This window comes from Acipenser ruthenus, chromosome 7 (genome assembly GCF_902713425.1).
Source record: "Acipenser ruthenus chromosome 7, fAciRut3.2 maternal haplotype, whole genome shotgun sequence".
NCBI classification, from domain to species: domain Eukaryota; kingdom Metazoa; phylum Chordata; class Actinopteri; order Acipenseriformes; family Acipenseridae; genus Acipenser; species Acipenser ruthenus.
Window position 1 is genome coordinate 54,951,595 of NC_081195.1, and position 25,440 is coordinate 54,977,034.

The window sequence follows — 25,440 nt, forward strand, 5'->3', positions numbered from 1 at the left end:
TTCCCTTAATGCGACCCCATACCCATGTCTGTTATGACGTGCTAGTGTCCTTAATGTGTGAGTTTGCTTGCTAAAGTGGATAAAAGCATGGCAGCAGTCTCAGGCCATTAACTATCTACACCCCCCCACCCCCCCTGAACTATAGGCCATTAAACTCTGCTCAGAGCTTTTCCAAAATGATTGATACCACCAGGCTTCGAAGCATGTCCCAGTCCCATCTGCACTGGTAACATTGCATTATCAATTATTCATATTACATCTGCAGACCCCTCGCGTGATTTATAAACTTTGTGTTGTAGAAAGTTCATTATTTAGCCTAATGCACCTGATTAAGTGTGTTGTTTTCTTGAAGTTTATTATATATCTCAGAAGAGCAAGAATGTTTTATTTGACATGTAGGTCCAATAAAACAATAATAGAACTGTCATTGTTTACAAATATGCATGTAGAATGTATTATATTTCTGTTGAGAAATATGACATAGCTAAGTACAGAGAAGCTTGTAAATCTAGTAAAGTCAACAAGACACCTGTCCTCAACTGAGCTGTAAAACTGACATTTTTGATAATGTAATCATGAGCATTAGTCAGTTATAGTAAAAGTCCAAATTGAAGGTAGTGTATTGTATTAAGTTGCTGCCAGTGAACTAACACAGATACAACTTAATATTTTATTTTATTTTTATAAATATGTTTTTTCTAAAAATTCAGGCACAATGAACAAGTTTAGAATTTGCATTTGAAGCCAAAACTGGTAGGAGGAGGACCAACCCCCTAACCCGGAAAGTTGGGGGAGCAATAAAGTAGGCTTGGCCTTTATAAGACTGATTTGTAAATCCCTATAAATACAGGGACAATTCTAAACACACTCTATTATATTAAACCATTTGATGTTTTCCCTTAAGGATGATTTATTGATCAGCTTATTTGATCTAGGTTGTCATTATCATTGGCCTTGAACCCCAAACCCACATACTGCAGTCTACATCCTTAACATTATAAAGACATTGACTGAGGATCGAATCCCAATCAGTCAAGTTCAGAGACACGGCACAGAGTTGCAGAGGCTCTATTTGCAGAGTATACAATTATTAAATGGTAGTTGATAGTTTTTACATGGTAGATAATCCTCAAATGGCCTGGATAAGGGAAGCCATGTGGTTAGTTCTAATCAAACTGGCTGTTGCAGTATAGGCTCATGATGTTGAAAATCTCAACCAGGCCTTTCGGCTTGATCTCTGACATTCAGTCTAGATTCCATCTCCAAATAAAAGTCTTTTTTTTATTTTATAGCTCTTAAGCCCAAACCCAGATACTGCAGCCTATATCCTTAGCATTATAAAGACATTGACTGAGGATCGAACCCCAGTCAGTCAAGTTCATAGATATGGTAGCCAGCCTGTATTTGCAGAGCAAACAGATGTGGCTTTATATTATTCAACTAAGTCAGCTACAGTACTAGAGGGAGTTCCTTGCACTCTTCTTTGCATTTCAAGCCTACACTAGTGGTCACTGTGAACATGTCTATGATTGATTGACAAATAAGAGGATTCGTTATTCATTTGTTGTTATTTGGGTCTATTGAAGTTATATTTAAATCAAGAGCTTGAGAAATGTAGTTACAGAATGCTCTCTCATCATATTATTTTGTTTTGCAGTGTAAGGATTTTTCTTTTCTTTTTACAGAAAAGTGGCTTAATCCATGAGGTTATGCTGTCCTAGAAGAGGATAAAGGAGCTGAACAGCAATCTGTTATGCTCAGACCACCTGTTGTGCACAGGACAATTCCTGAGAACACTGAGATTCAATGAAAAATGTCCCTTTTTCTGCTGCTGTTGCTGAAAGGAATGAATCTACAGCAACCAACCTAAATAAGATGTTTTGGTAAATACACTTATGGATATTATGAATGAAATAAATATATACGCTGACTATACTATATCTATATTACTGATTTGTTTTATTGCCTGAGATACAAACCTGTATCCTCAGGGATCTTGCTTATCTTCCAATCTACTGATGACCAAGAGTGATTTAAACATAGGAAAAATTATTTTCCCTACAGTGTAGTTACATGTTAAACAATCAATAGACATGCAATGCATGTGTGTACTATATCTATCATTAGACTGCCAGCTGAGCTCATATTTCATATGTATGTGGAGTATGTTTTTTGAGACTCTGTAATTTCCTGCTCCAGTAAAAAAAGGCATACAAAGACTGGTCATAGTGTCACCGATATTATTCTATAAGCTATCCACACTACTTAAATAATGTGCATTTAAAACACACAACTGCCATTAAGAATCACATTTGTGGGAAGGGAAGTCATCTGGTTTTTTGTCTGTTGCCATATAGGCTTATGGTATAGAAAATCTCAACAGCCTTCTGAGCTTGATTTGTGACATTCAGTCCAGGTTCCATCTCCAAATAAAAGGCTCATTTTGATCTCTTAAGCCTAGAAAAATGGCATTTAGTGTTTGTTTTTAATGGGAACACTAATTACAATTTCAGAAACACAAGACTGTGAAAATGGTTTTCTGTTTTATTTCAGTTTCGTTAGTTCCTGAATAACAGCCTATTTTTCACACATGAAACTAGTGCTCTCCATTGATGTTTACTTGTTCAGCTGTTTGATCATGTTATGCCTGTGCAACAGATCTTTTTTTTTACACTACAGAGAGTGTGTCAACTTACACTAATCTGGAAGGTTTTTGAAAGGTAGAAATACTAAAAGAAGCTAGTAAAACTCTTTGACTAACATTTTGACTAACAAATGTCTACCACAGTATTAGAACAACTGAGGATCAGAGTTGCTCAGCCCTGTAGAATCTAATATGTACATATCACTAATTCCTTTGGTGTTGTTTTTTTTTTTTACATTAACATAAACAATACATTTTGGAAAGGAGTTGCTGGCAAGAGGATATCTTATAACCTTCAGCTTGAATATATAGTGAAGGTAGGGCAGCGTACTGTGTCTCGCCGTCTTAGGTCAGCCAGGGTGTCCTTGGCTCACCGCGCACCAGTGACCCCTGTGGTCTGGCTGGGCACCTGCAGGCTTTTCTTTTCTCCTCCCTCATCTAGTTTTTAGTGTTAATCTTCATTTGGGAAAATATTACCGGGTAGTTTTGTTAAAATCTGTCTTGGAGGACCACATACTCAAAATCTTGAAGCATAAGACATAAAAACCATGTTGGTTTTGGAAGCTTTTCTGCGCTATCAATCAAACTGGGGTCTAACCTGTCTTGTGTTTTCAAGTCATGGAACCTTCGGGTCAATTGCAGCCTACCAGTGGTTGAACCCACATCAAGCGGAATAACTGGATGCTGTCTGTCTGCCTGTCCAACCGTCTGACTGTATGTCACACTTCCACTTTATAAATATATGTAGTGAAACTTATTATGTCTTTTGATGAAACTTTGCCCTGGACATGCTCTATTGAGAGTATCAGAGTCTGGATGTATAATGTCAAACATTTAACATGTCACTTTTAAATGTCCATACAGTGGATATAGTACATTGTGATCTATTTTTTAATGCAACTGATAGCTCTCATTTTAAATGTACAGCCATGGCAGTAGATGAATGCCATGGCATGCTTGTTAATGTTGAGCTTAGTCAACAACTGTGTGCATCTGAGACAGACTTATTGCCATTGTTTGCTTTTTCAGCATTAGAAAATTACTATAATTATGAATCCAATATTGAATAAATGTGGGTAAATGTGTAAGGCCAGCACCCCATGGAGATACATTTCTATCCTCAGCTGCCAAGATCGTAACAATCCAGCTAAAGGAAGATTTTCTAATGAGCAGCAGGTGAATACATGTTTACATTTTTCTTTGCTCACCAAAGTCCGAGATAGACAGAATTCTCTACTAATCAGTGAAAAACAGTGCTTTTATAATAATCCAAGCAAAAAAGTTTCAACCCTCCTGACTGAACTAAAGCAGAGGATGCCGGGATAACAGGACTAACTGTTTCTGCAAGAGTGATTATTAGTTTTTAGTGCTTTATATGTGTATTTAAATGTTAAGATATATAAAATGTCTTTATATGTTAACATTAGAGTATACAAAGAGATATGACTTCTTCTCAACACATTTGTCTAAATGCATCATTACCAATCTGCCTACATTCTGGCTGGTATTTGACGGATTCATATGAAGAACTGTTGTTGATTGCAAAACGATTCCCTGAAATAGAAGATGACCAACAACCAATACTTTTGGGATATGCCTGCCACAGGTCAGGTATTTACTGAGCATTTTATGTCAGCGCTGCCGATAGGCCCCTCCGGAGAGTGATGTCCTCGGTCCCGCCTACCGAGGGAATAAGTAGTCACTCCGCAGAGATCACGTTCTCTTTTGCATCGAACCCGCGAATGCGAGTGATGTGACCTCGCAAGGTTTGTTGGTCATCTTCTCTTTCAGGGAACCGTTTCCTTTCAATTCGAAGACAACCAACAACCAATATTTTTGGGAAAGTATATCAAAGCCGTCGCGAGGGAGTGTGAGTGGACAGCAGATGAGAGACATCTAGTTACCACCAAAGTAATCTTTGTGGCGTGAGCGTGCAACCTCAAGGACCCTTGTGCCTAATGAAGGCATAGAGGGATCTACCACATTGAGTCGGTAGAACCTGGTGAATGTATGCGGAGTAGCCCAGCTAGCCGCAGTACAAATATCAGTCAATGAGGCACCTTTTTTTTTCCTCTTTTTTTTTTCCAATCCAAAAATGCTGTTCCTGCTCTGGCCTGAGTCCTGGAGGCGCTGTAGATCCCACGCAGGACACCACGTGTCACAAAGACGGCCGGAGTGGGTGGCGTCAGACCAGAGCCAGGAAATAAACAGACAGAGATTTGGGGTTTGGTGAAGCTGAGCGAATGCTTTCGCTCAGCATTTAATAAACAGAACAGAAAATAAAAGGTTTTAAACACAAAAACACAAGCACAAAACAGGACCCGGCACTTCACGCCAAAATAAATAGACAAACAAAACGGACTACACAGACAAACGGTGCAAGGAGACAAACAAACACGGTGAGTAAATTAAATGGTTATTTTAGTTTAATTTCCTTTCCTACTTAAACTTTCCTCCTTCTCCTCACCCGTTCTCCACTCTCGAACACCCAACAACCTCGAGTGAATGCTACGTGTCTCTATATATACTGTTGTGCTGGGATTCAATTACTAATTAATTATTCACTTGAATCCCAGCACGTGAATTAATTCTGTGCAACCCCGTGCTCACATATTACATTTAACCAGCACGTGAAGTGATTTGTGCTCTCCTCGTGCCTAAATACAAATCTACACTTTTTAAATCACACGTGAAACACAGACCCGTTTATATCCCGTGTACCAATCTATACACCAACATTAACACACGCACGCAACATACAACACATAACACATAATATGCACACAGGGGCGGGGCACATTGCCACAGAGCCCTAAGGTGGACAGATGGTCCCGCTCAGGGGCCAGATCCACAGTTGGAGTTTGACCAGTTCTGGGTGCCAGAGAGTGCCTCTTGACTGACTGAAGAGAAAATATGCAAATATGCAAATATGCATACTTTAAGTCCACAATGGTAAACCTCCGTAATCGTGCATTGGCCGTTAGGGCATACAGGGTCATTAGACAGACCTCCTATCAGAGGGGCTTGCACCAGGGCCGCTATGGTGGAATCAACTGGTGGGCATTGCGCTAGTCCCAGCGCCCCTGTGCCTTCCAAGGAGACCAACAGGGCTGCGTGTTTGGAGACACTCGGCGCTGAGGTTGGTCAGTGCCAGGAAGATTATACCTCCTTCAGAAAATCTGGGAACACCAGAAAAGGCTGGGAGGGGTCAAAGCTTGCACCGGTCTGAATACAGAGTGGTGTTGTTCAGGCGCTGCCTTCCAGGGAACCTGGAGGAAATCACTCCATAAGCGCTCGAACTGAGCTCGATGGAGGGGTAACACCAGTCTGAGGCAACCTCAGAGCTGAGGCCCGTCTCCTGGATTACCTCCTGGACCTCTGTGTCCTGCTGCACTAAAGAGTCCCCACTGAGATCACGTCCTGTTCCTCCTCGCTCATCGCCTCGTCTCGCTCTGAGATGTTCCGCGACCTGTGGTGAGGGTGGGGTCAGTATCCGAGCAGGTGCCGGAGCCAGAACTTCAGCAGGAGCAGGGGGACCAGGTACTCTAAGACCTGAGCCTTCAGGTCCGAGATAGGAGACCATGAGCAGCTGCGAGCTTGATGGGCTGAAGCCTGTGCACAGGGTATGCTCTGTGATGGGCTTGAAGGCAGGTGGAGGAGGGGGGAGGATGGGGCTCCCAACACTGCAGAGGGCTCAGTTGAGCTGGCTGAGGAAGCTGCTCCTGTAAACTCTGCGAGCCTCATGCACAGGGTCCGAGGCTAGGATGCTGCGTAGCTCATCCCCTAGGGCGGAGGAGGTCTGCTGCATCCCCAAGCACCTCCACAGGACGTGCAAGGGTGGAACTTAGATATCTCAATGTGCTGGGGCAAAGCACCGATGCACAGAGCGTCTGGGCACTAAAGGTGCCTAAGCACCGATGCATGAAGGTCCGGGGGCACCGAGGACACTGAAGCACCAAGGCACCGAGGCTCTGAGGCACCGAGGCACAGAGGGTACCGATGCAGGGAGCATGTGAGCACCGAGGGCGGTGAAGCACCGAGGCGCTGAGGCTCTGGGCACAGAAGGCACCGAGGCTCTGAGGCACAGAGGGTGTCGAGGCACCGAGCACCAGGGGCATAAGCACCGAGGTTACTGGGCCAGGTGTCTAGTCTGGACCACATACAGTCACACAACCGATACAGCGCGAAGCTTGCAGCGGTGTGGAGCACTGCCTTCAGAAAGTATCAGTCTAGACCGCATGCAGTCAAAACAACCAGAGAAGTGCGTAGCTTACAGCGGAGTGGAGTACAGCCTTCAGACAGTATACAGAAAATAGAGAGAAAGAATGAGAGATTTTTTTTTATTTGTTTTTTAAAAAAAATTTAAGACCTTTGCACCAAGGTGGGTGGTCACTGTATGCGAGCCTACTCTACAGTGGGCTGAATCAGATCCAGAGGATCAAACAAACACAGACAATCACACACAACAGAATCTGAAGGGTAGGGCACATATACTGTATATATTTATATATTTTTTTAGGCCTCACACAGAGTGGGCGTGCCAAGTCAGCCCGGCTGCGTCAACTCAAACAGCAAGTGCGGCAGAGCCGGATCCTGGTGCAGGAAGCGTATCTCTGTTCTCTTTGTATATATATATATATATATATATATATATATATATATATATATATATATATATATATATATATTAGCTGCAAAAAGCACAGACAGCAGATGTTGCAGGTTAGGAAAGCAGACTACAGTCAACACTCAATAAATCGATCAAACACTCCTTTTTGTTAGTGATGACACTGAATTGAAAGACAATTGCAAGTAATACAAAGTATTAACATCATGCTGTTTTAAAAAAAGAGGGGGGGTTGAATCTGATTGTTTGGAGTGTCAAGATGTATTTGTTTATTTGCACGTTTTTAATGTGTATAATAAAGTAACATTTCAAAGTAAAAAAATAAAATAAAAAAAGCATCTGGCATTGGAAATTTCTTCAGCTTTCCTCAAAGTTTTAATGCTCCAAACAGCAAACACTAACTATTTACACTGTAGTTAAATCACTGAGCCAGACTGTTTTTCAGACAAACACGTTTTTCAATATACATTTTCTGATACTGTGTGAAATATCAACTTACTTTTGATTAAGATGATACAATAAACTTGCTGTACTCCCATGAAAGGAAAGCACCATTGAGCAAATGTTGTCGTGCACAGTTTTTTGATACCACACCCAGGTAGACAAGGTTAATTGATCAAGTATCAAGTTTAAGCTCCCCAAGATTCACAGCCACATGCCTTGCTCTTGAAGGTAAATACAATATGCCTAACCAAGACCATTTTATGTCATCGATAATTAATTTGGTCTCAAATTGGGTAATAATTTATATTTGTAAATCCTAGAAATTCTACCATTTGAAGTTACATTTTCTTAAATCATTTTAAAATAAGAAATAATTTCTTACCTGGTAAGGCGAAGGCTGTTTTTGAAGCCATGTAAGAAATTATTCATATTTTTTTTTTCTTATAACAAGATAAAATAAGAAACCTTTTCCTAATTAAGAAAAGCTTTTTCTTGTTGCCAGCGTAGTGAATATTAACATATTGAGTTGGATTAAATAACTGGATAGCGGAGCATTCAGGGACTGATAATTATTTTTTTTTCTGTAGGTCTATCAAACGCCTAATGTGGTAAACAAACATTACCACCCTTTCTTAATTAGTTTTGTTGGATATAAATGGTTTAAAGACTAGATCCAGGGTCATTTAAAAAGTATGCATTTTGCCTAAATCTAACGTATTGTGCATTAAGGTAAAGTCTAGGTATATTTGTTAGTTTTTCTATCACTTTAAAGCCTCATTTACCACACATTGCCTAAGGCCCGGGTAGCATTTCCCAGTTCTGGGCTGATCTGCAGTACGCTCCGTATGAATGAGAGCCGTGGTCCCCATGTATGTTTTGTTAACCAAGGAGGGTAATTGCACTCCCTGTAGCAGCTGTTTTTTCTGCTCTGAATTTTCATTTAAGAGATGATTCTTTGGTGAGTCTAACCCAGCTCTGGATCAAACCCACCCAATGTCACCTGCGCTTGCCCCTGGTCCATTTGATTTTCCCCTAAATCAGCTTTTGTTTTTTCTATTTTTGCAGGCATGTTATAAAGACAAATTGGAAGTTAATTAGGAATTCATGATGTTAATTTGTTGTGTCTGCTCCCTCACAGCTGCCAATAGGTTTTTCAATCAGCCTGATGAACCATCCAACCCACCACCCCCTGCATGGTATTTTGCAGCAAGTGCCTATATTTCATGTTTAAGGAGCAAACTCTGCATTTTAATTGAAATTCAAACGTTAATGTCCCCAGTGTGAGATCTATTGTATTATCATATTGTGAATAATAATACAGTTATGAATACAAAATGAGGTTTGGGTATTGTTTTATCTACATTACTTAAACATTCCTTTTGTAACATCTGAGCAGTTGGTAAATAATTTACATTAATTTAATTTACAAGATAACAGAAGGTAATTATCAATAGCAAGCCTTTTTTCCCCGAAATTGATGTTAGGGACACATTCCATTCATCAAAAACTTACCCAATATGAAAGTTTTATATTACAAGAACTATGCATAAGAAATCATTCAGAACAAAATGGTGAAAATTACAGTACGTCTTATCCTGAGAACAGACTGTACCACATGCACAGAACATAATTTACAAGTTAAAATGTAAATAAATAAATAAACAAATAAATAAACACATAAATAAATATGTTTTATAACAGTTTCTGATTACTATTACTATTTCTTTCTGATTAAAAAAAAAAAATTGGGCGAGCGTCTTGCTTTTTCGACAACTGAGACACACCATATTCACTTTATAAGTGGGGGATTGTGTGTGCGATAGATTGTCAGATAAAAATGTACATAGAGCAAGTCATACTGTAAAGATTGTGGTACGTAATTACTGTTATTTGAGAACTACTTTCAAATTAATGAGCCAAAATCGACTGACAAGCAAATGACAAAGCTGTACCAAACACTTCAAAACTTACTTAAAACAACACAGTGGAACTAAAGAATCATATTCTTATAAGCTTTTAAGCTTGAATTAAGGACAAAATACCCTGTTATTATACTCCTCCTTTTACTCAATGAAGCATGAAAAAGCTATTTGGCCCAATCCTGCTGCCATTGGCCATTACTGTGATTTGAAAGCCTTGTCACAGTTCAGATAAATTTCCAGCTGTACCCACAGTATTGCTGTTGTTTTACTTTGGCCTTTTTAAGTTTAATTCTTAGTTTCCTTCAAACAGTTTTTTTTTAATTTATGAGACAAGTGCTAGATTGGGCCTACTGATCAATAAATAGGCACACTTCCTAACTGCCTTCTCAAATAGCCTTTATACCAAAGTCTCATTTTTCCATCAATCTTGCTTTTTCTCTGGATGAAGAGAGTTTTTCTTTTTTTTTTCTTTTTTTCTTTTACAAGCTGCATGCCTGGTAAATGGGGAATAGAACTGCTGCTATGAAAAATGTCTACATAAAAATACGGATGAATAATTGCAGAAAAGAACCTGTTGGTCTACTCTTATTTCAGTCTATTACTCTCAGTTGAGTGGGTTGAGTGCAGGGTTACGCAGGGCCAATTCAATTTTATGTCCCCTCCACCTAAGAAAATAAACAACACATGTACATAAACAAATATGACAATTCTTGTTTTCTTCTATAGTGCAAGTTACAGTATATTCCACAAAGTTTAGTTTTACATTTAACTCATAATACAGGTGACAGATTAAGTTACAAGGCATATCCTAGTCCATGTTCTTCTTCAAGCAATGCCAGGCCAAGCTTAATTTACTATTGCTTGTAAAGCAATTGTAGAAAGTAGTTTTCCAGTTTCAGCTTGGCCACAACTTTAATTTGAGCTTCATACAGGTTACCAGGGATAACTGGTAACTTATGTGCTATGATTCAGCTCTAACACAGCACATCTCAATTTTGTTACCAAAGTTCCATACCCACCACATCTGCACTGCACTGGACCAGTTGCCACTGAGCTCACATCTGTCCTTTCTCAAACCACACAGATATAAGGAACCAGAAACTTTAATATTCAAAGTGTTGCATACATTTAAAAATCAAGCAGTATGACCTGCCAACCTCGGGAATGATTTCAGTACAGCTGGCCAGTGCAAACACTCGTGTGAATATTTCCTTGTTAACCAGGAGCTGCTGATTGATAATTTCATTTGGAAATTAGTTGTTAGTTATCCAACTTAATTATTATTATAGTTTATTACACCTGATTCAAATCATCTGTGCGTCTTTACTAGCATTTCCTGGGGATTAATGACCAGTTGGGTTGGGCTATTAACCCCAGTTGGTCATTAATTCCCATGGAAATACCATATGACAAGGTCATTATTGCCATTATAAGCTGTCTATAGGTACAATCCTTTGAATAAATATGATTTAAACTGTTTTACTTGTGTTCCGTAACTGTTAGCCTATGTGTTTCACACACTCAAACTAAGCTCTATTTTATTAATTAATCACATTTTGTGACTGCCAAGTTTTGTGTGCTAAAGGTGCTTAACATATTGTGCAATACCCTACACGGTGTTCATGAACTCCAGACTCTTCTGTCACGCAGGGAGTTGGAGGAGTGAAGGAAGGCTTGTTGCTGATTGTATTGATATTAGTGTTTTTTTTTTTTTTAAATATATATTTTTTTAATGAAATACATATTGCACCTTACAGGCAGAATTTTGCTCCACATGTAGATACGCATATACATATCTGAGGAATTGTTTAGTTTTAAATATACATACAGTATGTACATTTGCATAATTAGCAAAGCTGTATTTTCAATATTCTTTTTATGGTGCTCCTTGTCAATACTGAATTAACTACTAGGCTTTTTGCCCTGAAATTAGGCTAAAAAGCTAGACAATTGCCTCACCTGTACCAAAGTGTCAAACTAATTTCCTCCACTAGATCAATTAAAGCCAAGCTATTGGATTAACTCTACACATTTGAGCACCCTTAAAATATATTTGAAAGTGACCTGAAAGTGCCATAATTTCCAGTCATGCCAATCTAGTTAAAGTGTTTTTCAGTTGATTAATTGTTAGGAATTAAGATGAGTGGTGATATTGGGATTATATTTCAAATACTGTCTAGTGAAAAGTCAAGAAATCTGGGAGAGTGAATGATGTGGGTCATTTGAAATGAACATTCATTATATGATTATAGCTTTTCCAGAAGTTCTGCATACAGTATAGTATTGGTGCATTAAGAGATAAAAACAACGACTGTATCCTGTTTACAATGCCTAATTAAACATACAATCCAGTGTTGAAAATTTGACACCAACTGCCAGTTGGTAAAGAGTTGTGTAAATACTGCTTTGCTTAATAGAAAAAGATAAATACATTCTAGGTATGGGTAATGTATCATGGTCAAGTGGTTGGTGCAGGTGAGATTTATTAACGACCTCCAGTGGTAGAACAAATCAAAAGCAAATAAATGAAAATAATTCATAAAAAGAAAAGACAAATAAATTCGCAGAATTCAACGCAAATGCGAAGAACTAAAAATACAAAAAGAAAACTTTTAAACAAAACAGGCTGTTTAATCACCTTTATCTCCTACAGAGTACTCACCTACTCAGAGAGACATTCAGAGAGCGCTTCATGCTCTCAATCCCTCTCTCTTTCCAGGCACAGGAAGCCCTGCGACCCGGCCCTGGGTCCTTGGTACAGCACTTCAGCATAAGCCTCCAGTTTGTACTTTATTATTGCCACCCGATATACACAATGTTATTTCAAGATCCTTCTCTTATAGGTACCTTATAGATCATATGTCTCTTCTTCTACCCTATTCACACTACCTAAATAATGCATTACGTGTTGAAAGCGTTATTGCGAATGAAGTGAAGGTCGGTCACAGGTTGGTTGTGCATTATTTAGATAGAATCGATAGGGTATTAGTTGTTGGCTCTTCTGATCTTGGTCTTACACCTTGTCTGCTAAACACGCAACATAATCTTGACTGAGCTATTTCTACAGTCCAAGCTTGGGAACAATCACAGGTTTTGTTTATTTAATAAATAAAGAAATAAATACATACATACATACATACATAGATGTGCCTCACATACCAGCAGTGGTGATCAGCTTGACTGTTTTTAAAGCCAGTTATACTATAAAGGATGATGATGTATTAAAATGATCCATTGAATGTTTGTTTTCTATTTTTATCTAAGATGTTAATTAAAATATTTTTCACACATTTTTTAACATGTAGCTTTAAAATGGGTGGGATTCTGTGTGTTCCACCTGCAAACGCCCTGTCAAGTTTTACTGTATTTGTATTGGCTACACGATGCAAGCTTGCGGCTAGCCTCTACCACTCATTAGACTTAATCTTGGCGTGTCTGTTGACAGTCAGGTTATGGGTCACATGAGGCTACTCCCTTAGGTTTCGATTTCAATACAGTACGTTGTAGATTTTTTAAAATGTATTTATTTTTTTAATTCATACACCATTTTCCTCGCTTTCAATTGAGGAAAAAATAAGAATAAAAAATAACAATAAAGGTCATTCAAAGCCTAAATTGGATCTTCTTCAATAGGGAGGACCAAAACAAAATTGCCTTTTTAATTGCTGGTGGTACAAAAAAATGAAATGGTTGAGTATTCGCAGTTTGGGTTTTTCATCTTCCAAATATTTTTTCTACAAATGACATCACTCAGGATTCATCAATCAAGTAAGTCCACAAGTTTTTGTTATATTCAGTTTCTTGCCTTATGTGCTGCGTATACTATATTACATTTCTTATTAAATTACGAAGTACTTATAGAAACATCACATGCAACATTTTATTGTGTATAATAAAAAGTATATATATATATATATATATATATATATATATATATATGCCTCCCCACTTGAAGTCAGCAGCTACTACTGGTAGTAATCAGAGCTCAGCTCAGTGAATATCTTACACTTCAGTTAACTGACTGTTAAAAGGGGTGGACATTAAAGCATGTTTTTCAAGAGGTTGGAATACCACCATGGTATTACATTAAAACCACTCTATAAATCTATTTAACCATGCATGTGAAAGCTATCAGAACATACAGACTGACTTTTCAGAGTTTAAATGTCTGTGGTTAATTTCAGTAATACCTATACAGTTTAAATTAGTTCTAGCAGTTTATTCTCATCTATTCATGTGCTGCACAGCCATAATACATATGTTCAGTCTCAAAAGATTGTATTTGGTACAAGCATCTCCATAGCAGAAGGAAATACTAAACAGTACGGGCCAAAGTAACTAACACACCACACATGCACATGGATTTAGGTAGGATTTACATAGGATGCAGTGTGGTCCAGTGGTTAAAGTCCAGGGCTTGTAACCAGAAGGTCCCCCAATTCAAATCCCACCTCTGCCACTGACTGACTCACTGTGTGTGACCCTGAGCAAGTCACTTAACCTCCTTGTGCTCCAGCCTGCAGATGAGATGTTAAATCAATGTCCTATTGTAAGTGACTCTGCATATAATGCACAGTTCACAGCCTACCCCTGTAAAGCGCTTTGTGATGGGGGTGCACTATGAAAGGTGCTATATAAAAGTAAAGACATTATATATTATTATTATTATAGGCATCCCCAGTATTAACTGGTACTGTATTTTAAATTCCAGTTTCAATAGGCACCCGATCAAATCCACCACCCAAATCCAAAGTCATATATGCTACCATCTATTCATAAGAAGCAACTATACTATCTACAATAGTAATTTTTATTTTCATATGGAACTGACAGCTGATGTTGAACATCAGGGCATACTTTCTTTGGATTTCTGCTATAAAGCTAATTGCTTTCGATGGCTTTATATTTGAAGAACAGTCTACATAACTGGAAGAGGACATTTTCCACCAGCAAGAATAAGTGCTACAGTATCTCACCATGATAATTAAGTACAGTAACTTGTTTTGTGATAATAGAAATAGATTAAGTACCATAAACTTACTGTAAATTGCAAACAATCGCTTGTTTTAATGGTCTGCTAACATCTGACAAAACACCAACATCCAGATATAAATCATTTGAAAATAAGACATACAATGTTCTAAAGAATGTAATACCAGTACATTTGGTTTCATAATAAAGTTTATTCTATATTACAAATAGTATTTTTGTTCTGGACTGCAAAATAGGAATGCATTGTATTTACATACACAGGTATACAATTAATTATAACAAAGTTAGAGAAGTTTGCCTTTACCAAGTTTCTTCCCCCCCCCCCCCAAAACAGGATATTTAATTTGTCATCAAATATCATGATATTAAAAGTCTTTTCTAACATTTCTTTTGACACCTGCAATAACACTGAGCTCTAAGGACATTTCATACAAAACATTTAAGGTGGAATCTTTATCGGGGAGTCTGAAAAGATTTCACATAATTTGTACCACATTTATTTTTTGTAGAGAAACATAAAACACTTATACTGTCCTGCAAGAATATGACAACACTGAACAGTAATATATTAAAGAGGAACCCTAATGAATATTTCAGTTGTCTTGAAATAATGGCGAAAAACAAAAAAACTGACAACCAAACATTTTACAAGCAAATGACCCCCCCCCCCCCAAAAGAAAGACACGGATGGTATTAAAGGTAAATTTTCCCATTGCATGTTATGCCCTCAGCCCTCTCTTTCTTCAATGAGGAAAGTGCTTTATGGATGTCAGTAAAGCTAAAACTGACAGGAGCTGCCACTCTCTGACTTGCCACTCTTTTTCTATCATTAGAAAAGAAATCTATTCTTTTAAAACACCATAAAAATAATTTTATTTAAAGAATGTAAACGATAAAATATACCAGGTTCTGCACCAAAGTAAGTGTCAGACACAGTGAAGAAAATAGGTATGGCTCAAAATAAAATCTGCATTGGATGATCAGTTGTTTCCAGAATTTTGGTGGCAGGCTTTCATAGGCTTATTCTAAAAAGCACTTGCTTGCGTGATTCCCTAATAAAATTAAATAGTGGTCTTTGGGGAAAACAATCAGCATATACATATGCACTTGTTAGGTGTGGATATGATGGCAAAAAAACAATCTAATTCCATATTATATTAAAAAGGCACAATACCAAATTACATGAGGATGTTTGCAACCCACTTTGGTGGCATTATTCCCTTTGATCCACAAGGGACCATGTAGACTACTGTATTAATGGCAGCAGTTCATTCATAGAAAGGGACACCCACTCTTGAAGATATATGTTTGAGGAGGTTAAACCTAAACCTAACACATACAGTACAAGAGAAACTGTTTGGTTCAGTACAACCTCCACTTGCACTTGGTATAGATAGAGTAAATATTGTGATTTCAAGGCAGTTCCATTTCATAACACCCAGATTATAAAATCACCATGCATGACATTGATTGTTAAGGTCCCATTAGCACCTAACACTTTACACAATTCGGAATGGTTTTTATGGATTACTGGATAAAGGTTCCACCTTAACTGAGAGTATTATAGTAACATGACAAACCACTCAGGCTGATGCTTCCAAGCAAATTAAAAAACACATCCACATCATTGCAAGGCTTTTGTTTCTTTAATTGTAGTACATGCGCTTAAAAAGCCAGAGACCCAACCTGGGCCTACTGAGGCATCCACACATTCACATCACAAGTCTGGCACGTTTCAAGACAAAAGAAAGTTTGAAGGCAGAAGGGAGGGAGGGCTGTTTTGTTGTCTTTTGACAATGTTCCAAACTTTTTTTTTTCTCCAAAACTTTTGAGATCTTGTTTTTATCTCAAAGTAAGAATGCTGTACCTTCAAAAAACTAAGTGAACTTTCTTTCAAAGGTTTCTTGTTCGTCTATTGATGTGCAAAATGGTAATTGTATTCAGCAACATTTACAGTGTGCTAGGAAAAGGACAGGAATAAAAGCCAGCTCGTCCACAGAATTTTCGACACACTGAGGCTATAAGTAAAATAGCATTTTTGTTTTATTTTGTTTCAATGTGGCACTTTAAAAAAAAAAAATAATAATTATCTGACTCCTTTGGTTTTTTGCTGGCCAGCATTGTCCATTTATTCCACTAAAGTGATCACTGGACATCCAGTGACATAAAAGTCTTCAAATGCAGTTAAAATGTCCAAAACATGTTTGTATCCATTAGGTAAACAGCTGTGCATCAAGAGGCAGTTTAGAATTCCCAGTTCTGCAGTCTAGAGACATTATGTAAAATCGCCTGTGAACAACATTAGCTTTCAATCTTTGTTGTACACCGCAGCTATTTAAAACCATCCTTGTCCCAGACCAGGCATTTCAAATAAAAAGTCACTGCCACTTAATTGTGGACTATTTTACAACTGGATATATCTAATCAATTTTTCTTTACATAGGGATATTGTGCACAGACCCTCCTAAACACTTCAGCAGTGGAGAAATACACGGATAAACAAGCATTGTTACCATCATCAGCCTTACTGTACATTCAATTAACATGTAGTTTTAGATTATTATAATGGAACTGAGCATACTTTAAAATTCCAAGCATTTGCAGCTTCACAGAGATTCTCTATATTCAAGATGTGAAATTAAGCCTTTTTACGTTGGAATTTCTGTCTTTTATAAAAGTGCATTTTTGCAGAAAAAAAAGTATGTAAATTGCATTCACAATGCTTCATACTGTATCTATTCATAAATCTGATTAACACGTGTAACTTGTAATAGTGGTGAACATACAGTAGTTATACAGTAGTTAGCATACACATGACGGTTAACCATACTGGGACGGCTCTGAGAATTAACATTAGAACTTTTGCCACAAGGCATTAGACTTCAACTAAAAATGTGTGCTCCACTGTCACCTAAGTATGTTCTGATCATCTTATATTTTAGATTTTTTTCAAATGTGAGACAGGGAAGGAAATGTACAATAGTTGTATCCACATTTGTCAGTGGCGTTTCCCGTTTTTTTTTTTTTTTTTAATCATTAAACATTTCACAGCATTTAATAAAAAACAGAAGAGATTTTCTGCGAGTTGTATATTAATCCATATTAACGTTCTTTGATACCTTTTGTATTTAAATATAAAATTGATGATGACAACAATGATCCCCAAACTGCTCTACCCGACTGTTCTAGCAGCACGTAAAATATACCAAGATTAATATCAATACATCAGACTAGAGTAAGCTCTCCATGTAAGGAAGCACAGCAATTTTACATCTACAAGTTGTTGTTGTTCATAGGTTTTCATAGTGATGTATTTCCATGGTGAGTCATTACATGAATATCATTGCACAACCAGAAGCCAAAAAACTGCTAAGTTCAGTCATCCCCAGGTATTTTTTTTTTCACAAGCAGCGCAAAGCAGAGATAATTTGGTGACAGTGCTTGTAGCCAAATGAACTTGGTGATGGTAAAAAGATGACAGTCTTCATTCAGGCACGCCTCGGTTTCTACTCTGCCAGCACTTCCTGGGACAGTGGTTTTCAGCTGTCTATACTCATGAAAGTAATCACTTGTTCAAGCTTGAATGCCAGTCTCTGTTTTCTCGCTGCATCGTCCTGTTCTAGTGCAGTTACAATCTGGTGGAAAAAAAGTCATATTCAATTGTGTAAGACTTTGAACTGAAATAAATTATTAAAATTATAAAATTATTTCTTATATATATATATATACACACCCACACCCACACACATATACATATTTATATATATATATATATATATATATATATATATATATATATATATATATATATATAATTTACTTATTTATTTCTTAGCAGACGCCCTTATCCAGGGCAACTTACAATTGTTACAAGATATCACATTATTTTTACATACAATTACCCAATTATACAGTTGGGTTTTTACTGGAGCAATCTAGGTAAAGTACCTTGCTCAAGGGTACAGCAGCAGTGTCCCCCACCTGAGATTGAACCCACGACCCTCCGGTCAAGAGTCCAGAGCCCTAACCACTACTCCACAAAAATTACCCATCACTTACATAATATTCCATGTTACAGAAAACTGAAATGTGTAATTGTCATTTTAAAAGGTCAAAGCATTTCTAGATGTTTTTTGGGTCCTTTTGGATGAAACTTCTTCACAGGTCAGCTTCACACTTTTTTGATTTTCACTTTGCTTTAATGGAAACATATATAGATTCCCTTGACCTGTAAAGTGTCTATCACGCGAGTGGCTTGGATTAGCTAGACACTGCAATAAGCTTGAAATGCCAGTTATTGATTCAGCACAATTCCATGTGGAGACCCTCAAGCCCCAAGCAACAGAGCAAAGATGGAACACATACGCTCACAACTATGTCACATTTTTAAAACTGAAGCCTGCACTGACCAAGACGGATGCAGTATCTTTATTCATAAAAATAAGCTGATCATATTCATTACAAATCAAATACCTCACAGCATCATCCACACAGTGACATCTCAAACCATGTGAGGGAACACAGGCTTTACATTTTTACAGTGATTGAAACATTGTGCCATGTGACAGACAACCAAATTTGCTGTATGCAGCCGACATATCCTTGTAGGGTCATATAGGACACTATACATCAAACAGTTTGTTGAATCCTCAAAAACATAGCTGTACCCCCACATCCATCATGGTACAAATTACCATACAGGCTTGTTGAGCTATGTAGACTAGGAGAAGAATCTCTTTGGTAGCTAAGAGATGAGAGGAGCAGCTATGCCCTTGGGAGAACACTGCTGTTTCACGTTTTTGCCATGTCTGATTTCTTTTAGTCTTTCAAGCTGAAAGCAACCTCCGGCAGGCTCTAAATTAAGGGGTGCAGAAGAAAGAGGCACACATCAATATAGCCAATCAGATTAAAGAAAATACACCACTGCCAGCTACGGATCTCTCATCTAATGGTTTCTAAGAAACTGTCTCTGTGCAGTCTTTGGAGAGTCAGGGTGCCCTATGGAAGACTAATAAAGAAACCTAAACATGATCAAATTGTAGGAAATCCCATGTGCACTTTTATACATCCGGGTGGATTCTATAGAATGTTGTAATGTAAAATGTCAGTATTTTTCACAGACCATTTATATATCAGTATTTTTAAGGTTTCTAAAGAAAGGTAAAGTAAAAGTAAAATACATTCCCGTTAAACAAGTTTAAAATTTGACCGCTACCAAATCAGTGTTTCTAGTTGCAGCTGATAATTAATATTTTAAAAACAATCTATTAATGGAAGTCATTACTCACCTCCTCACTGTATTTGCTGACATAGGAGTAGATCTCACTGAGCGAGCTCATTGTGTTAAACTCATTCATGTGTATTCTGGACTGTTCAGCTAGATAGGCATTCATATCCTGGTCACTGATGACAGGCATTTTGCCTATGTCTGAGTAGTACCTGTAGAAGACACATAAGAAACAGAGAACATATTGAAACACAAGCTTTGAACCCGTAGTTACAATCTTATGAGGAGTCAAGTAGGTGTACAGTAGATATAGATCAGAAAATCAAGCCAAAATAGATTTCTCAAACAGAGGTCTTCTCAAGGCGGAGTGCTAAATGCCAATGTGAAGTATAGCCACATTGAAAATGAGTGAGCAGGCTGTTGGTTGCTCAGTATGAAACAAAATTGTTGCCTGTGGAGGGAAAAGGTCACAAGTGTGAATACTCCATGTGGAAAAAACACAATTATTCTGTCGTCCAACACTGCACAACACTGTGTGGCAGGCAGCAGGGATCTGAATGGGGGAGAAATACAATCTTTGAGCTCTAATGAAACTGGATACATTAAGCATCAGGAACATTTTGTTCCTTTAACTGAATATAGTAATTAAAAAGAGGTTAAATATTTAATACATGGGTGAAAGTGGCCAATGATCATTTTGATTGAAACTCCTGGGACAAACCCCCCCATTCCCCCCGTGCAACAAATCATTGCTAGTTTTAAAATATTTTTATTTTTTACTTTAATATTCAGGTAAGTTTTACACTTCAGATCGGGTACATTATTTATATCTTTAACCAGGGCTGACAGTGCGGGGAGAGCATAAGCAAACAGTTTAATTACCTTACGATTCAGGTGCATGCCTTTAAAGTAAGATTAAACTATTGTCATTATTTATACACAAATAAGATTACTTGACTTGAAAAACGTCTAGCAAATTCCTACTTGGTTTGCTTGAATGAGTAGCACAGAACAAGCTTCAATATGAAGCTGAAAATTAATTTTAATAAAGAATGAAAGAATGACAAGTTTTTAATGAAAAGAAAAAAACATTTCTAAAGTAAAAATGGGATTCTGTTATTTTGCAATACCACCGCTTCAGATTATTACCAGTGCTTAACGTTCATGTCCCCTCAGCAACACGAACCTACTAATGTCCTTATTTAAAAAAAATATATACATAAATAACAGTCTGAATATAATTTAATTAATCCAGAATAAAACAAACTAAACTAACAAATACCTAGGCTATATTTAATTAATCATACTGCTCGAATCATAGGCATGGATCTGGGAGAGGCCATTTTGACGGAATTCCGTCTACAGACGGCGCACTTTCACCCATGTTAACAGTTGCTGTACACCATGACCATCAACTGTTATCATACCAATGGGAGCTGTCCAGTGCTACTTGGTTATTTTCCCTGAATGGCAACCATTGATGTCCATCACATTTACATTTTCTTCTTAGGAACGAAGCTGTCTGCCAAACACCAGTACATGTCTATGGCTATTAGTGAAATTTTGGCCTTGTAAAATGTCCCAATTTTGAAAAACACCTGTCTGGATTATTTGTTGCCCCTATACCCCTCCCCCTCCACACAGGTCTAACTACAGAGAAAGGGCTGGAGGAAGGCAATCAGTCACTGTCAAGCGCAGCTGTGCGCTCCTGTCAACTTGTTAATTAGACTCCATCATTTACATTTTTAATTCCTTCAACATGACATCTTCTGGACAAAAAATCCATCTTGATAATAGTCCATTATACAGTTAGGAACAAAAGTTTGCCAAGCCAAGGAAACTGACAGGTGTCCTACTGTCCTAAGTGACACCAGGGCACCAAGCACCTGATGATCTTCAGGGCACACAGCAAGCTACCAGGAGCTGAGGTAATTTCTCATTCAGAACCAAAGCATGGGGCACTTAGACTTGACTCTTAGCACTTAGTGAGAATTTTTGCTGATTTTGTTCTGTAAAGAGTTTTGAATTTAACTGTACAGTGGTCGTCACGACATCACTTTTCTGCGCTTATTTCCATGTACAAATCTGTCTTAACTATGTAAATGTGTAACAGTTTTAACTATATGTGCTGAAAGAAATGTGATCAGTATTCTCATAATATCACCATGATACTGCAGTACCAAAGACAATAATAATAATAATAATAATAATAATAATAATAATAATAATAATAATAATAATAATAATAATAATAATAATAATACACATATCTGGGTTTAAACCATTTGCTGGTACCAATTTTTCAGCTGTATTAGTACAGTCACATTTTTTTTTTTCATTCAAGCATTTAGTCATATTTTTGAAAGGGAACATTTTATACAGACTTTATATTTATTTATTTTTTTAAAACCATAGCTAAACAGCTAAGGAATATACAGTAATTAAAGGTATTGAGATTTATTAAAAAAAAATGTAAATGAAAGTAAAAGCTTTGAAAATATTCCCCTCAATTCCCCTTTTTGTGAAGGCTGCAGGCAAGGTTTTATTTCTGTGGAGATATGAATGTTCCTGCTGTTCTATAAAATGCATGTGCTGCTCTAGTAAAAGGAATGCAAATTAGTTTGTCAACAGGAGAAGTACTATCTGCATTGCCATCTAGTTTATTAAATCGGGTATTCTGAAGTTTAAAACTTGGCCTTAGGGATCTATTCTCAAAGACTATATTTCTAGTGAAACAAAAATAAATTAAAAAACCAAAGCATCATTAACAGTCACAGCCAGACCATATCTGTCTGCTGCTGTCTGCATGAAACAATGAAATCCCATTTTCACACAACTAAAAACACGTTAAAGGAAACAGCTTATGAAATTAATTGAAGCCTTTTCCTTATAACATTATTTTTATGACAGCTTAGGTCTGTATACGTCAGTGATCTCTAGTGTATTAAACAACTCAAAGTTATACCAATGGATCATACAGCTCTTGAAGTCTTGGACATTGGCCATGGTCATTTTTTGGTATAAAAAAGCACAAGAAAGTAAGAGACTACAATAAAAACACCAGCCCTCTCTGTGTCTTACCCATTACCTCTACATAGAAATATCTCAAAGCCCCCATCCTGAGCAATTACATTCATCAAGCCAGTGTCTAATTGAGAACTCTCTATACCATTTGTTTTCATCACGAATAAGTTCTGACCTTTTTTCTTGCCATGTGGCGGTGTCGTGTGGAAGTGTACAGAAATAGCAGTGAGAATTAACCTCATTTCACAGTCACATACTTCAACATATGTACATTCAGGGGGTGACCCATAAGAAAATACACACCACTGTGTAATCTAAAAGATGTTACACCATTATCATAATGCCTAGACCTTAAAAGCCAGTCTGAATTAATTGTAACTACAATATAAATCATTTTAGGGATATAGCTGTCTGTTTGGGTAAAGACCTGATTACAAAATTCACATTCTTACTGCTCATTTTTATTTGTTATATACTCCTCAAATGCAATTTATCAGCCTACACAGAACAAATGTGCTTTATAATTTCTTAGCAACCCTTATGTTAAATTGTGTGTTCATCATGATATCTACTGCCAGTGCTGACTGGCTTACTGTAATAGTCTGGAGAGATTCAATTTGTTCCTTGTTTATACTTTTTTATATTAACTCCCTGGGGTATATTTAGGATGGCTGTATTAAGACTTAATGCTGTCTTAATACCACCCAAAAACTGACAAACCAGATTTTTCTCATTTCACTGTATTTTACATTGTACTGTAATAATGTTGATACGCGGATCAATAAATCCTCCTTGAGGGGAAACTGAACAATTTATTGATACAGTGATAACTAATTTGTCAAACTGATATTGAAAAAAATGAGAACCAATTACTGGAGGATTTGATTGGGGTTAGATGGTCAAGTAGGTAAGGTATTAGCTTTAACACGGTCGCCTGGGTTCAGATTCCACTTTGTCATAAGTGCAATGAGAAGGGATGATCATTAAAATCTGGATCGAGTTCATTGGTGGAGATTTGAGGGGTAGCTCACACTGCATTTACCTGCTCCACGTACAGTGGTACGGGACTTGACATCGGGTGTTTATGTGCTTATACAGTATTGTGTATGACTGTTCAAAATAGTGCTACTTATGTCACAGCAGTTCAGTCTGTTGCAGCACATGTTATGTCAGTTCCATTTCACCACGTGTCATATCAAGTGAGAGGTCTTGTGAAGTTCTAATAGCCAGGCAGATGTGGAACTCGTGCGGCACTGCAGACTTCAGGCTGGAGTACCTGAGAATGCATGACAGTTTAATTTACCGCAACTAACTACACAAATCAGTTGGCCCATATGACTGGAAGCTGTTACTCTGTTAATTCCAACGTGTCATTCAGCACATTAAGACAGTATCGATGACAGCCCACTACTGACCTCTTTTTTTTATTTACATTTTTTTGTTGTTGTCATATACCAAGGTGACAGATGACAGGCTATTGAGAAGAGTTCCCTGTACAACTTAATCCCTTTTTTCCATTCCTTATTTCACTGAAAAGGAGGCTGTGAAGCAGTATAGCTCTGCAACCTTTAGACTTTCAGAGAAGGCTTTGCCACAGATCTTTCTATCCATAATCCAGCATTAACTGCACTACAGTATGAGATCTTCTGCTTTTGTGAGATGGCTGGTAAGGTTGTAAATGCTCATTTGTAAATAACATACATATTTAGTTATGCCTTTGGAATTAAATCATGCACTAATGAAGGCAGACTGAAGCATAAAATCAGTAAAATATGACTCACCTTTGCAAAGCCTGCAGTGTTAAACTGCCAGCTGTCTTTGGGTACTTTGAATTTATTTAATTGTTTACTTCTACAAGTCTATGTATATTTCAAAAGAGGAGAGACAGACAGATACCCCATGTTTATTACAGTAACTTATTAATCCTTGTCCATAAAAGCAAACCACACTCTCAAAGTAATTGTAGCAAACAAAATAATTTCATAAATCTTTACCAATGTGCACTTCCATTAGCTACATACGTCACAAATGTGCAGTTTTTTAAAGAAACACATGTGATAGCACACATGAACCTGTTGGGTTATCTGTTTGCACTCCTTGGGTCATTTCACCTCAGCAGTGTGTTCTGGGTAAAAGCATGTTACTGACTGAAAGCATGTTAGTCAATAGGGGAAGCCGCGGATTGGTTATTGACAGGAAAAGAGACAGTGAAGGGGTGGGGACAATTTCACACTCCAAGTGAAATGACCCAGGAAGTACAAGACAGTCCAAAAGCATGGTTTCCAACCAGAGTTTCCCTTAATCTAGTGTAGTACAAGACATCATGTTTTAAAATTAAAATACAAAAATATGACCTGGCATATTAACAACCCTAAAACTAAATGATGGCAATGTCCCTTCCTAAAGATGCTGTGAACCCCAATCTTAAGGAACACATCCTGAGTTGTCATCTGTTGTGGTGGCTCCTTGCACTACTGCCTCAGTGTTTCTTAGGACTATTCATAGTTTCTTAAAGTAATCTTCCTTTTTGGTTGGTTGCTGTCCTCCGGTGTGGGAGCAA

The 25,440-nt window shown here is 37.5% G+C and overlaps 1 protein-coding gene across 1 annotated transcript in view; it reads right to left on the minus strand.

Moving 5' to 3' along the window:
- Positions 1–14,786: 14,786 nt before the first annotated feature.
- Positions 14,787–25,440, minus strand: part of LOC117415471 (plexin-A4) — a 224,419-nt gene continuing 213,765 nt past the window's right edge. The window contains exons 31-32 of the mRNA XM_034025896.3: positions 19,918–20,068; positions 14,787–18,264 (exon numbers count right to left, since the gene is read on the minus strand). Coding sequence (XP_033881787.1) covers positions 18,169–18,264; positions 19,918–20,068 — 247 coding nt within the window. The 3' untranslated portion in view covers positions 14,787–18,168. The remainder of the gene's footprint in view (positions 18,265–19,917; positions 20,069–25,440) is intronic.